At 36.6% G+C, this 16,328-nt stretch overlaps 1 protein-coding gene across 2 annotated transcripts; it reads left to right on the forward strand.

The window, feature by feature from the left end:
• The first annotated feature begins 22 nt into the window (after positions 1-22).
• Positions 23-8,711, forward strand: LOC136254039 (3-ketoacyl-CoA thiolase, mitochondrial-like). 2 transcript variants are annotated; one of them, XM_066046694.1, is made up of 7 exons: positions 87-190; positions 4,042-4,157; positions 6,057-6,204; positions 6,615-6,787; positions 7,392-7,592; positions 7,644-7,740; positions 8,460-8,711. In XM_066046694.1, the coding sequence occupies exons 1-7, from the start codon at positions 154-156 to the stop codon at positions 8,597-8,599; spliced, it is 912 nt and encodes a 303-aa protein (XP_065902766.1). In that variant the 5' UTR covers positions 87-153; the 3' UTR covers positions 8,600-8,711. The 2 variants fall into 2 exon arrangements, with proteins under 2 accessions (XP_065902765.1, XP_065902766.1); XM_066046693.1 differs by lacking the exon at positions 4,042-4,157 and having other exon boundaries at positions 23-190.
• Positions 8,712-16,328: the final 7,617 nt, after the last annotated feature.

The following is a 16,328-nucleotide window of genomic DNA, read 5'->3' on the forward strand; positions in this document are numbered from 1 at the left end:
TCTGTAAATGTACCAATACGTACGTATGTACACACACATGCTGTTGTTTAGTAATTTTCAACTTTCATTTGTAGGAGATCAAGCCAGGAGAAGTCAACATAGTGCTCACTGGAGGTACGGAGAGTATGAGTCAAGCCCCCTATGCTGTGAGGAATGCACGCTGGGGATCCCCTTGGGAGTGGACCTGAAGGTAATTAAATTGCGCACTCTGTACACTACATATATGATGTGTGTGTATTAGTAAATCACTATAAGAGGCAAGGGCAAGACTATTTAACAAATTTGTCAAACTTCATTTTCTGAAGTTTTATTTGTATAAACTAGGACTGCAGCAAATATTTGATTTGATTGGATATTTGTTTGTTAAGATTTTATCTGGATACCAAATTTACCATTTGGATATTCGTTTACTAGTAAATTACAAGTGTTTACAGTAGAAATGGTGTTGGTTACCAGCTATATTTCTACAAGATGGACTGTTCAGCCATGTAAAATTACAACCACCATTAATTTTGCATATATTTCAGAGAGAAAGTGGCCATGTATGTAGCTGAATTCTAGCACTTTGCACTAATCAAAATGTTACCAAATAGTTTGGTATTCGTTCGTTAAGACATCCTTTAAGAGATAATTTCCAATTGTACAGTTTCTCCCATTCATGTCAGTATACCTCACAAGTCTTGACTTGACATCATGTACAGTATATAGTAGATTCTCAGTTATCTGAACCCCATTGTGTCTCAGGCAATGGTAAAAGTGTTCAGATAAGTGAATAGTTTGGATAACTGAAGTCCATACATTTTTTACACAGAGCTTTGTTGAAATACTCTAATAGAACATACACTTGTACTCAAAATAGTACGGTGTAGTATCCAAGTGTCCAATTACTTGTAGCTGTGTAGTAGGTAATACCAGTCCAACAAGACAGCTGGAGGTAGTGGACTACACATATTATGTAACAGTATGACACTACATGCAACAACCTGGGAATGTGTATATAAACAAACACCTTGTATACAGTTGTAATGTGGGGTGCTACATAATACTGTAGAACATAAAAGTTTACTGGAGGGGTTGGGAGAATTTCAATAAATTTGACAAATTGCATTGCAGTGTCGTCAAAACTTTCCTATCAAAATTTTACATGTAGCAGGCATACTGTAAGTTTACTGCTAATTAGTTAGTCACTATTTCACAGTAATCAGGCAGGTAAATATTTACTGACATATCAAATACCATATATGGCAAAACTTTCGAAGGGGGAAAACTTTCGCGAATGCACAGAAGCATTGCTAATTCGCGGGAAAATATTTGCAGTTGCATAGAAATCTTGTAATTCGCGGGGAAAACATTGCCGATAGTAGCTAAGCGCCTGGTGAAATGATAAGCACTTAAGGATAAGACCCCTCCAGATCTGGCAAAGTCAGTTTCTTGAGCTTGACATACTTAAGCAGCGCCATGTGTTGAGTGTTAAAAACGGAGCGTTCCCTAACAGACACTATCTTTTTCTCCAATTAAAGAATGTCAAATGTGTGAGCTTGCAAAACCGCTGCTCTGGCTATGAAGACCTACAAAATGCAAATAGGTATAGTAATTATATATAGTTTTTAGATTTTTTGTACACAATATTCGAGGGGAAAACATTCGCGGTTAGCAGCACAATCACGAAAACCGCGAATGTTTTTCCCCTTGAAAATTTTGCCGTATATGGTATTGACAAGTGCTAACAGATGTACAGTAGAGTCAGATGTATGTATGTAGCCATAAAATTGAAGAAAACATCCAATGGGGGAATTGTAGTATTCATAATTAACACTGTGGTATGTCACTTTAATGATCTAGAGATAAAATTTGTTTCAAGTATGTGATAATACCCCCCAGGCTGTTAGCTACGTAATCTCTTTAAATTACAAGTTTACAACATAAGAAAAGAATTTGACAAGCTAGAAGGGATCAGTACAATAAAAAGTCACCTGAAGTGCAAATTTAATCCTCTTCAATACTTAGACCCCAGCAAAGTGAAATACTCAAATTTCATTGGCTACTTACAGGTATCTAAATCCTGTAGATCCCTTGTTTATGTCTCAATAGATCCCTGTCTCTGGGACACAGCAATTGTGCACCTGTAACATTGGCAATGCATGGGCAGTTAACTGGATAGCAAGTTCCGTTATAAGTTACAGGGGGCTTGCTTCTTACATTTCTCATTGTCACAAACAACTGTGAAGGTAAAACAAGCACCAGTGAGGGTACAACAAGAAGCTATGGTCTAAATCAGTTAGACATCAAAACACAGGGTTCCATGGAATTTAGTCACCTGAAAGGTCCTGTGTTGTGGTGTGCGAGTGAAGTGAGGAAGCTATTACAGGGTCTGAGGGTTTCTAAATTCCGTAGAACCCTGTGTTTTGATGTCTAACTATTATATAGATAATTACTGTAGCAATAAACATGTATGGCTAAAATAAGGATTAAATTTGTGCTTCAAGCTTTTAAGCCTTTTTATTGTAACGAGATCCCCTTTTATGGATCCTTATGAGATCCCTAAAATTCCTTACACTTGTTTGACTTTTTGTAACATAATTCAGCAATAGTGAACATTGCATCAAAGGAAAGAATGGCACCAGAAGTATATGGGGCTATAATCGTATGATAAATGAGCAGCTCTATACTATTTGTGACTGGTTGAAACCATCTGTTTTCGCACATTCCTCAAATTCCATTTTTATTGCATCTCTGTCATCTATAGTAGCGAAAGAGTCAACAGCCAAAGTTTAAGCCTTCTATGATGATTGGTCTTGGAGTTATAGTGCTTGACAGTTGGAACAGTGATAAACTCAATTTGTACAGCAACAATACGGGAAATAAATTACAGGCGCTTAAATAATCGATCATAACTCATGATTGAAACAAGCTATGAAAATGGGACTTGGCTCAATCTTTGTACCATGAACTGGCAAAGCAATCAAGGTACTGTATAGTGCTTTCCCTGTACTCCTCCGTGTTGACAAAGAAAAAGGCCCTAAGAAATGATGATGGTGAATGTTGTTTTTACCACATCGTAAATAAGTGCTCATAACTCATGTATTCTTTGCTGTGCAAACACAAAACAAAGATTTTTACTTACTCTTCATAAACAGGCGAACCCAGTGGTATATAGGTTTTATTGATTTGAGCTTAATTTCAGCGCGTACGAACGTGATTAAAGCGTGTGTAAATTTTACACATATTTTTACCCAGTGTATTTCAATGCAGTTTTATGGCAAAATAGAATTTTGCGAAAACAGTCACACGGTTTTCACTCAGTGGGTCACATTTACCAGCAAGCAGTATAAATGTGTTTTACAGAGTGAAAAAATCAAGTGAAAGTCAAGGCTGTAGCTTTATAGTTGTTATCAAGTTATAATGCTTGTCTGAAGGCATCAATCAGTCAGTCAGTCAGTCAGTCAGTCAGACTACTTCACTAAAAAATTTAGTTTTATAGTAACTTGTTCAAAGCAATTCAGGTTGCACTGAAGGGTTTTTTGGGCTTGGTTATACCTCACCAATACTGCCAAGGTGTCATGAAGGTATTGTCAATATTTTCATGGAAAGTACAAATTTTCATGATCCCAACTATACAGTACTACAATACTGTAAGATGATGAATTCCGTTTTCATGGTTATATTGTACAAACCCCTCTTCACCGATTTGGTATTTATCAACAAAAATTTATGTGTCAATAATTGTGGTCACCACCTTAATAATAAAGCTACCTCATTGTAGCAACCTTGTCAAGTAGACCCCCAAAGATAACTAGGGTACGTATAATACTTCTTGATAGGACCACCTCACATTTTATGTGGTTGTGCTAAGAAAACCTCATTGATAGACCTCACTGTGTTATTAAAAATACAAGGTGATCTTAGTTGTGTATGTTTTGGGCCTACTGCTTTATCATTAGTACTCAGTCTGGTGTTTGAATATATGAGAATATGTAGTTCACCATGTGCATAGAATTACTTACATACATGGTTAGTAATTTTCAACTATTTCATTTGTAGGAGATCAAGCTAGGAGAAGCCAACATAGTACTCACTGGAGGTACGGAGAGTATGAGTCAAGCCCCCTATGCTGTGAGGAATGCACGCTGGGGATCCCCTTGGGAGTGGTCCTGAAGGTAATTAAATTGTGCACTCTATACACTACGTATATGCTGTGTGTGTATTAGTATATCCCTATATGAGGAAAGGGCAAAGACTATTTGTGACCGGGCCTGCGATAATAGGGCATGTGGGTGCATGATTTTTGCCTACTTTTTCACACTTTCATCACTCATAACGTTTTATACCCTTATGCTATTGCATTACAAATTTCAGCTCTTAATAAGCATTTAATTGGCATCATGATGCAAGTTACAGAATGCAAATATACTATTCCAGTACTGAGATATGGCCTGTAGAGTGATGGGGTGTAGTTTGTGCCCACATGCCCTGTTTTCGCAGGCCCAGTCACATTTAGCAAATTTTTCAAATTCATTTTCTGAAGTTTTATTTGTATAAACTAGGACTACAGCAATTATTTGATTCATTTGGATATTTGTTTGTTAAGATTTTATCTGGATACCAAATTTACAATTTGGATATTTGTTTACTAGTAAATTACAAGTGTTTACAGTGGAAATGGTGTTGGTTACCAGCTATATTTCTACAAGATGGACTGTTCAGCCATGTAAAATTACAACCACCATTAATTTTGCATATATTTCAGAGAGAAAGTGGCCATGTATGTAGCTGAATTCTAGCACTTTGCACTAATCAAAATGTTACCAAATAGTTCAGTATTCATTTGTTAAGACATCCTTTAAGAGATAATTTCCAATTGTACAGTTTTTCCCATTTGTGTCAGTAAACCTCACAAGTCTTGATTTGACATCATGTACAGTATATAGTAGATCCTCGGTTATCTGAACCCCAGTGTGTCTCAGGCAATGGTAAAAGTGTTCCGATAAGTGAATAGTTTGGATAACTGAAGCCCATACATTTATATACAGAGCTCTGTTGAAATACTCTAATAGAACATACACTTGCACTCAAAATATTCTAATAAAATAATTTCGGATACACAAGGGAAGGGTCTACTGTATGTGCTGTGAATAGTTATACATACATTGTGTGTAGATTTCAAGTTCTAATTTAGACTGGTTGTACGTACATATACCTTTTAAGAGGTCACACCTGTCGAGGGTGTTCTGTATTCCCGGCTAGGAATTCTGAATGATGGCCTAACAGTTATTTTGTACATTTTTGATCCCACCCAGTACCCACTTACATTATGTAGTTAAAACCTAGAGGCCTTTTTAGCTAAATGCAACACATTGGTATATTGGATAAACCATACATACTATAACACTTACCAGGATTTGAAACTAAGCATTGCTTGTGTACTAAATCCCCAATGTTAGCTGATGTTATTTGATACCTTGTAAATTTCACTTGAACACTTCACTACGTTGTGTTACACACTAATAGAGTAGTTTGGGTGCAATGTACTGAGGCAAAGCATTTCTGCTGGTTGTAAACATTTTCATAACTATGTCAGCCAAAATGTGGGTCTGACTCAATAATTGTACTCTTTTCTGCCAGTGAGTATTTTAACTTGTAGCCACAACTGTCCAATTTATCCAGCAGAATTGTCCTGCTTTGTAGTAAGAAGTACCGAAAATAACCGAAACACAGATCCCACGTGCACTGACTTCCATTTCTAATCCTCATAAGTATTATTGAGTCTATGAATACACTGATCTTCACAAATAAATAAATTTATAAAAAGCTTTAAGATTGCACTGCAGTTTGGTAGGATTCAACTATAACTTAATACACACACTCTCCAGTATTTTTGTAACAAATGAGTAAATTAAAATTGTGAGTACTGGTCACTTTTTACTGCAAAGCAGCCAGTTTAGCTATTGCCTACTATTGTCGGCAGAATTACCTGGATTGTCATTTTTTCTCAGAGAGTCCTCTAAGATGAGGTTCCAGTGTAGTACTGCATTATTGGATTATTTTTGTCACTCAAGATGGAGGACACGTTGTGGTCATCACTCAAAGACTCCTACTGTAAGCTACCAATGGCATTGACTGCTGAAAAACTTGCTGACAAGTACGGTATCACTCGGGAAGACTGTGACCGCTTTGCGCTAGCCAGCCAACAACGCTGGACAAATGGTTAGCACCATTGTATTTCAGGATTAAGTGTTGTATGCTGTGTTGATGATTCATTAACTCAATTGTGTTTCAATACTGTCATTGCTCACTCCTCACTCCCTTACCAACAGTCAATCATTAAGCATATGGAGCTGTCATGAAAAAATTTAAAGGAGTACATAGTTGTATTATTTAAAATTGACACTGCAGTTTGAAAGCATATGCAAACTTTAAATTGTTTATTAAGAGCCTTTTCTAAGAACCAGTGCTTTAAAGATTTCTGGCATGTGCAATTGTGTTTTGTTTAGCTATCACACAGACAGTTACATGTATTACAAAATTTTGCTTAACTACATCAATAAAAAGTCTTACTAATAGTACTACATGCTAGAAATATTTTGGACTTATTAGAATTGATTACTTTCCATTAGCTCACAAAAATGGCTACTTTAATGAGGAACTGGTACCAATGGAGGTGAAGGGTAAGAAAGGGAAGGAGCTATTTGTTACTGATGAACATCCTCGTGAAGCATCGTTTGAGAAACTACAACAGCTCAAACCAGTCTTCAAGGAAAATGGTGTAGTGACTGCTGGGAATGCATCTGTGAGTGACTGAGTACTTTCATATAACCTTGCAGTGTTCAAGAACCTGCTGTATGAAGCTCCTATACAGCAGCTCATTTCTGCTATATAAACTAATGTACATCTAACTGTTCTGTTAATATTTTATGCAAAATGTTCATGTACATATAAGGGACTGTAGCTATTTGCAAGGGATGTAATTACAATTTATGGTTACTTTTCAGTCCTTAGAAATATTATTGAATTATCAGGAATGCATTATGCTATGCTGCATGTGGTGGGAACCCTACAGATGCTTTCAGTATGCAATTTCATGAACAAAATTTCTGCTAGCATTTGGTACCAGCTGATTTCAACAAATTTTACTGTTATTTTGTTTCAGAGGTACTACGGGCTTTAGAAAGTGTCCTTTAGAGATGTTATATGGAGAGTCGTTTCTGCTGCTGTATATAGTATGTAGGTGATTTGTGTAGAAAACTAGTGATCACTAAAAACCTTCAACTCAGTTTTGTTCACTGCTTACAGTACCTCATACATGTCATATATATGATAATAAGAATATTATTTAATGAATGGTGTATAACATACTGTGTAACACACATACCTATACTTACATTTTTCCTTAGGATATTTGTGACGGTGCAGGTGCTGTAGTTTTAGCCAACGAGGAGGCAATAAACAAGCACAACCTCACCCCATTGGCCAGACTGGTTGATTACACAGTGGTGGGTGTTGACCCTTCAATCATGGGTATTGGTTCTGCCCCTGCAATCAAGCAGCTGTTGGAGAAACAGGGACTGTCCCTTGACCAGATTGATTTAGTCGAGGCAAGTAGTCCAATGATATGTATTCAGTATAATGTGGACATGATTGTACAGGTCAATGAAGCTTTTGCTGGTCAATCTTTGTCAGTTGCTAAAGAGTTGGGACTAGACATGGAGAAGACTAATGTCAATGGTGGTGCCATTGCTTTAGGTATGTGTGTACACTACTGTATTGTGTTGTACATATAACAAGTACAGTGGAACTTCTTGTAACAAACTCTGAAATATGAACACAAAAGGATAAACCTCCACTCATAAGGACAAAAACTTTTAGTAACAGATCTGGCTCTTTGCATTTTGAAAGGGGAAAACCACCTTTACAGCAAAAAAGTGGTTCCACTGTATTTGCAACCCACGGCAGAAAGTCAGTAATGATACGAGTACCACTGGTGACTGTTGTATAGAGCATTTGATGAGATGTGCATTCTATTAAAATATAGTTCTATGTATACCTTACTTCTCAAATCATACACTTCTCTAGATATTTTATGTGACAAAAACAGTGTTTGATCTTGGTGAACCCACTTTAATTCGAATAATTTACTCAAACAGTTAAAATATATTTTGCAAAATGTTTTCTTGGTCTTGTAAGACTTGTATTACCCTCATACCCCTATCAACATGTTCTCATGGACACAACCTGCTTCTGTAAGTCCTACACAGTAGCGAATAAATAAACTCAGTATCCCTTATACAATGAACTAGAAATCAAGACAACGTGGCACATACTTGTTGGTGCCAAAAGTGTCCATGTTATACCAGTATTCTTATGCTTACATGAAGAACAAATTCCTGTGTATATTGTCAAATTGCATTTTTCCATTTGCTTGGTAGGTTTTATAAAATCACTCAGTGTTTGTTTTTTTCCAGGTCATCCTCTTGCTGCAAGTGGGTCACGTATCACAGCCCACTTGGTTCATGAGATGCGTCGAAGGGATATGAAGAGATCTATAGGATCAGCATGTATTGGTGGGGGACAAGGAATATCTCTGTTACTGGAGAAGTGCTAACTACAGACTGAATTGTAAACTTCTTGAACTGAAAACTGTGCTAGTGGTGTAATTTATATCTGTCATAAAAAAGATTTTGACTTAATAAAAATGGTTTTCAGTCATCAAATATGGTTCAGATCATGCAGTCAAATACATTCTTGTACAATTGTTTGAATAAAAACTCCCAAGCCCATCTACCATTTTCCCTTGGTTAAACACGAACCTCAATTATCCAAACTAATTGGGGGAAAAGCATGTTCATATAATCGAATAGTATGTAAAATCGAATTTCCATACATTTATATACAGAGTATTGCTCAACTACTCTAATAAAGCATACACTTGAATACTTTAATTGAGCATTGATTTGGTGTTTGGATAATTGAGGTTCCACTCTAGTATAGATAATCACACATTTAAGTGTAATTACAAAAGTAATTGTACAAGTACTATATAGTAACAGTACAAGTCAAAATTGCACGAAGTGAATAACATATTTACCATACTTACAGTTTGTAGTGTTCATCTGCCCAGCTTCTGAGTGTACATCAATATGTTGATGACCTATTGATTACATCACTTTCTTATTGTACTAAATTGGTTTCTGTATAATAGTTGGCTGCTTTACAGCAAAAGAAAAAACCTGTGATTTGACATTTAAAAACTTTAATCCTCTGATTTAGTATTTAGTCCAGAGAAGTGATTTCTGTGGAGGACATGTACATGAACTCATGATAGCATCATGGACTGTTGTATCTTTGGCTACTTTCCAAATGAAATCCAGCCGGCTTGTTACTAATTTACTACTACTGTAGGACACACTGTTGGTAAGGTACAGTTATGAATGTATATAGTATATACATCTGATGGTATGGTAGACCACATCTTAATTAGCAGCTCTCCAGTTGACCAGATCTATGTACAGCTGGATAATAATTTCTGAGGTTGATGTGTCCTATACCTCCCAACTTATATAGCAGGGTATTGGTTAGGGGAGATTATGTGTGAAATAAGCCATGCCAGAAGAAACTGAAATTTTGTATAAATTATTTCCAAGCTACCCATGATTGAAAGTTCATTAAATTTTATGTATACGCTTATTGTGTACACATTAATTTCCAAAATTGGCAAGGTTGAGGGATGGGCTATAATGAGAAAGTTGCTTGATAGTTGCTGACAACTTTTGGAAATAATTTAATTAAACTAGCTATAGATATTACACAATTACAGGGCCGCCCACAGGGGGGGGGGCAACTGGGGCATTTTGCCCCGGGCCCCAGCCTGAAAGGGGCCCCCTGAATACCTGTTTAAAAGATTGATATACTCTAATAGAGCAGTCACAGTATTCTTCAGAGGAGCAGTGTAGCAAGCTTATAGATAAGGAGATATGGTTGGTGATGGGTAGTTTTTGTCATTGCCAGCAGGTTGTGACCTTTTTTTTTTTTTTTTTTTTTTTTTTTTTTGGTCTTCTCCTTACAACTTGGGTCAAGGGCCCCACTTTAACTCTTTGCCCTGGGCCCCTTAATTTCTCTGGGCGGCCCTGCACAATTATTATGTCCATCCACTTGAAGGAACTGCATGCTCTAAGCTGCTGTATAGCCTTCAGAGGGTTGTTTGCAGATTTTCCTCTTTTAGAGGTAAAAGTGGCATGAAGCCATGCAATTTCACTGTTGAAGTTACTTATCCTATAGTGACCTTGGATTAGGCTTCACTGTACTAGCTAGTAACATATTTTTGGGCACTCACAGGAAGTATATTAACAAATTTCCACTCCACAACATGGGTTCAACAGGACATTAAAAATATTTTTTGCAATAGGAAGTTGTTGGTCAGCAGTACTAATAATAATAGCGGTGCACATTCCTAACAGATTATACAAGATGGCCAACTCAACCCATACATCACCCAATTTGACTTCTTATACACAACTCTCTGCTATTTGAGTAGGTGTTTAAATTTGTAAGGGTCTTGTAGGTGCATTACAAAGTGTGCAACATAATTCTCAAAGTGTGGATGCCTCTTGGTTATCAAATATCTGCTTGTTTGGGGTCCCAGTACATTTTAGATTTTCCAAGGTCAGGACACGTCTCTGATACAGGATATTCAGAATAGTGATCATAGAGAACCATTCTGAATATCCTACATTAACAGGTTCACTGTACACTAAAGTAGTCACTACAATATGATTATCACCATTGAATTCATAGAGTATTATAAAGCTAGAACAGGTATGGCTAAATGTAGTGTGTATGCTGGTAGCATATGCTATATGGTGGTAAACAAAACATGTTTACATCCTAGCACTTAGGGGAAAACAATGCAGTTCTTCCAAGGATTGTGAGCCACTTGTTGGTGCCATTGGCTGTCCCTCTCTTGTGCCTTCTGTAGAGCAATTGGTCCATCTTCATCACACAAATCTGGATTGGCATTGTAGTGAAGCAACAACTTAAAACAACAGCAAATCATGCACATGCATTCATATATAGCTAACTCAGCGGTACCTTCACAATGTTTGGTTAGCCAAAGCAAGCAGAATAAATAGTGTAAAGATGATCACTGGTCCTTATTGATGTCTACTCCTTGCTCAAGAAGATACTCAACCATTTTAGTTGTGCCAAATGCTGACACTCGATTTAGGAGTGTTTGCCCCACATCATCAATAAAGTTCCCACATCATCAGTAAAGTTCCCACATCATCAGTAAAGTTAATGTCAAATTATAATATACAGAGTATTATACAGACTTTGTTATCTTTGAAAACCTACCAGCTTCCATTATGTCTAAAAATTCATCAGTGTTTCCACCTCTGATATGTTCAATGATTTGCCGATGAGACAGGTCAGACATGGAGCTCTTCAGCCAGTGAAAGGGACCAACTTGGTTGTTCAAGGTTTAGCGACTTTCAATGGCTATCACTAATAAGAAACCATACAGTCACAGGGAATCTGACACATTCCTATTATGGGAAACATACAGAAAACAATCTCACAAGTCACAACATTATTAATTTTTAGCTCTTCTTAAATACAGTAAAAGTATTGTTTAGTGACTATCTCTTTATAAGACTGCTCCATCATAGTGGCCATGTTACAGGCGTACTTTCCAACATCTCATCAATAAGAACACCAGCTCATTATTGAGAGCTAATTTGATGCATACTTTTTAGCCCCAGAGGCAGCATTATACTGCTTCAGAACAGAATAAACATAAGCCACAAGATCTAATAATCTAACCTATCATCAAATGGTATGATTGGAGAGAATTTTCTCATGCACAGCCGGCAGAACTTGCAAGGAATCAGCTGTCAACTCAAACAGCCATTGATGTTATGTACGTAAATATGTGTGTGTGTGTTTCATCCCATTGCAGTACCAGAATATAATGGGATAGGGAGAGTGTCAAATTGCACCAGTGAAAAATGAACCCGTAAGGTTCTATGGCTTTGTTAAAATGATTCGGTGATTCAGAGTGTTGATTGATGACTAATTATAAGCGCATAATATACGTTCTGAAGCTACTAAGTGTATGAAATCATTGGAATATCAGAGTATATACTAAACAACAAGGTATCTCTACAATACTAATTAGATTTGATCAACATTGCAGAGATAATTGCTTGATTTATGTTTATACAGAGGGATTTTCAATAATTTAATGTCCACCTGTAACCAATTAAAACTTCATCATTCAATAACTTTTACCTTTGATAAAGAAACGATACACATCATGATGATCCTTGTACATGATACTACAGAACTACAGTATGTGCATTGAAAATGCAAAACTTCAATAAAACCCCTTGAAAATAGCATTTTCACTCATTTTGTTTACTGCCAGGCTGAGAAAACAATTTTTTTTTCATGTGGCATTTTAATGGGCCATCATGTCACAGCTGCAGGCTTTGTACTGGTCTAATACTAGATCCAACCTTTAAACTTGATTGTTTTCCATGTAAACAAATAGTGCAGTTGTCAAGGTCCAAAAAATAGGGTTCCAAAGGACTTTTTACATGCCTCCCCTTCTAAAATCACTTAGTACACATGCTACAAACCCTATAAGAAATTTGGTGCTTTTATCAAAAAGTGAACAGCTTTGTGGTTTGGGCGCTGGACTAAAAGTACACTTAACTGAAACGAAACAATAGCAGATAGCTATCATGTTAATAAGAGTGTTGGTTATGCTTCCCATACAGAAATTGCCACGGTGCTACCACTGTATATTTGAAGAGTACACTGCTATCTACAATTAAATTCATTATTCAAAATAGGGTGACTGTTCTAATAGTAAGATTTGTGATGTGTGATTTGTAAATTAGTGTCTGCCTGTTATCCTGCCACAGATAGTAAATATAGTAAATGAAAACTTACGTGCCCTCAAGTACCTAAATATTGTCATGCCACTACACTGACTAGATCATCATGATGTCCTGCCCACTTCAAAATCATGGTAGTGCCCACCTTAGTGGTCCATGGTTGTCGTCATAGATAATATATACCTCCGGCTCAATTGTAGGCCACAGGAGATCACTGAAGCCCACAATGTAAAGTGGATGTTGCTCATATAGGTTTCATATACATTTTACTACAGTATTCAATAGTAAGAAGCATTAAAGCTGTACAGTTTGTGGAATGCAGTAATGAGTTGTCAGCACACTTTGCAGTGCGACAACTCATTACTGCATAAAGAATTCCTTTGATCTGAGGTGTGAAAGTTTACATAGATAATAGATACCTGAGGTGTGAAAGTGTTACATAGATAATAGATACCTGAGGTGTGAAAGTGTTACATAGATAATAGCCGGGTATATATTATCTATGTAAACTTTCACACCTCAGATCAAAGGAATTCTTTATGCTACAAATGTGATGTGGCACACTTAGCAGTGCAACATCTAGATGTCCACTGCAAAGTGTGCTGACAACTCATTACTGCATTCCACAAACTGTACAGCTTTAATGCTTCTTACTATTGAATACTGTAGTAAAATGTATATGAAACCTATATGAGCAACATCCACTTTACATTGTGGGCTTCAGTGATCTCCTGTGGCCTGCAATTGAGCCCTCCTGTGGCTCTCAGTTGAGACCAACCGAATCCCACAATCAAAACTGTCTCATGGTGATAAGGTTTCTTATACATTTTGAAAACCTTACATAGTAAGTACTGGTGTTATAGTCACAGAGGATTCTGGACAAATTCCAGACCACATTAAAAGCACCCTCAACCACATCAAAGGCATTTAACTTAATAGTGAACGTAGCAGCTTAAAACTACTGTAGAAGTAACTTGAAAGGGTTAGAACTACTTTAAAAAGCACCTTCAAAAGCTTAAAAAGCTACTTTGAAGTGTAACATATTAGTTGCAACACTGTAAGTCGTGCATTACCTGATATGTACGCACGATGCCCGAGGGCGCGCAGCGCCCGAGGGCGAGTGCGCACACATCAGGCAATGCACCCCCCACAGCGCCACAACCATTACATGCCGTCGTCACCCTATGCGATCCTCCATCAGCCGTGATCACTCGACAATTCGAACGTTGACACGATGATTCAGAGACATTATGAGGTGGCAGCCCCGAGGGTAGTCTTATCATTACATCATGTTGTACAATCCCCGAATCCACAGACAACCACTTCTCAATATCGCATACTAACTCCGGTTAATTTTGTATTTCACTAGTCAAAAATTTTCTTAAGTCCAAAGTGGTACCAAAAAAATATATAATTCGCTAGTTTGGATAAAAACCAGCGTTTCCTAATGCTTTAACGTCTAGGTCTTCTCTGGAAATAGCTGCCACATACCCAGCTCTGCGCCTTATCGACAGCTCCAACTTGCGTCTAGAACTTTTCCTTCTAACTGCAGGGGTTCTATAAAAGGAAATCTCCTTGTCTCAGTTTGACCGCATCGAGCAACGCACAAATCACCATCGTTACCTTGTGCACCAGTACTACTTATGCGTGGGCGACTTTTTTAGAATGCGTAATTTTGCTCACGTGCTGAAAGAGCTCTATAATATTGTATTATAGAATCTATTTATTTATGTCCTATCTGTCTGATCGTAGTCAATGTTTTCTGGTTAATAACAATATATCTCGCTCTTTACCTGCCAAATCTGGTGTACCCCGGTTAGCATCCTGGGTCCACTACTGTTTATAATCTATGTTAATGACCTATCTAATAGAGTTGAAAATTCAACAATTTTCAGGTTTGCAGATGACCTCAAGTGCTTTAAAGCAATTCATTCTATCACAGACTCCAACCTACTTCAAAGCAACTTGAATTCACTATATGAATGGAGTCTTGATAACCATCTTTCATTCAGCATTAAGAAACGTGTTGTCTTACATTTAAAGCCACTTCACATGTTACCAATTACTTCATCAATGGCATTGAGTTAACTAATGTCAGATACATTGAAACTGTTTGTGGGGGTATTCAGGGATTTTATTAGAAAAATAACATCTTCTAGCTCAAGAACATACATTAAAGGTAACAGTTTAAGATGGGTCAATCTTGTTTTATAATCCATAGTATAATTGTTCAAAATGAATTTGGTTGCACAACACTGGACTCTCTCAAGCAATACAATGTCCTTCATAAGATAAGGTTGCCATAAGGCGGAACAATATAGAAGTTTGGACCTCACTAATGTTAAATATAATGTTTTGTAGCTTGAATGGAAGTGGTGTTCTTAAAAGTCCTGCGAAGTAAATCAAAGGTCTTGTATGCCTTGGCTACTGTAGAATAAATATGACTAGACCAGAGAAAACTAATCCAAGGTCACGTACGATGTTCTGTAAGTGTTAAATTTACATGAGTGGGAAAGCTTACTACAATTTCTACAAGGACATAAAAAATACAAAGTACAATTATTATTATTAGTGTCAAAAGTATCTATAAAATGTTTCCATAGAAAATTAATCAGCTTTTGCTTGGAGAGGGGTAAGTCAATGATAGGCAGTGCATTCCACAATCTAGGTATTCTAAAAAAAATACTAATTAGCTACAGTAACATTGTCAGAGTTTCTGTGGCATAACTTGCTGCTGGAAGATCTGGTACGGCCATTATTAAAACAAATATGGGTTACCAATTATTGTTTAATGTATTATTTAAATTATTTTCGATGGAGTCCTATACTGATTGATTGTAGCTACATATAACTCTGTATCAATTAAGTTTCTTTATTGCATAGCTAATTCTATTTATCAATTTTATTGACCAATTACATAATTTCATTGATTTTTCTGATCAATGACACATTCCGATTAATTTTTCTACATTTCAATTGATTTTGCAATCGATAATGAAATTCAATTGATCGAAAAAGTGGATCGATTAGAAAATTCAATTGATTTTTAGTACAAAATTTTTACTCATAACATGTGCCATAATGCTGTAATACGCCATCATTCACCTCTTGTTTTACTACTTTTTATTGCTAGGATCCCTACTTCATTTTTTAAATTTTATAACAGACTAGTTAGTGTGGTTTTCTGTTATAGCATATATACAGCTATACACATGTGACTGTTCTATTAGGGTGACTGCTGTATTAGAGTATCTCAGGTCAGCCTTTTAAATTTTATTTATTTTAATACTTTACAGATCACGTTAACACACATACAGAAACATTGGAGAAATCAAGGGTGAAAAAAAATTACAAGATCTGAGGGTCAGCTGGCAACTAGTGTCAGCTGCCATAATAACTTACTTACTTATATATATACAACAATAATTAAAATTA

Source organism: Dysidea avara, chromosome 4 (genome assembly GCF_963678975.1).
Source record: "Dysidea avara chromosome 4, odDysAvar1.4, whole genome shotgun sequence".
NCBI lineage: Eukaryota > Metazoa > Porifera > Demospongiae > Dictyoceratida > Dysideidae > Dysidea > Dysidea avara.

Excerpts from the sequence above, each read along its gene's own strand:
- LOC136254039 (XM_066046693.1), top strand. The coding sequence starts at position 26 with ATGTACACACACATGCTGTTGTTTAGTAATTTTCAACTTTCATTTGTA. Across the intron at positions 6,205-6,614 it reads CCAACAACGCTGGACAAATG|CTCACAAAAATGGCTACTTT; the intron begins GTTAGCACCATT and ends ACTTTCCATTAG. Across the intron at positions 7,593-7,643 it reads ACCAGATTGATTTAGTCGAG|GTCAATGAAGCTTTTGCTGG; the intron begins GCAAGTAGTCCA and ends ATGATTGTACAG.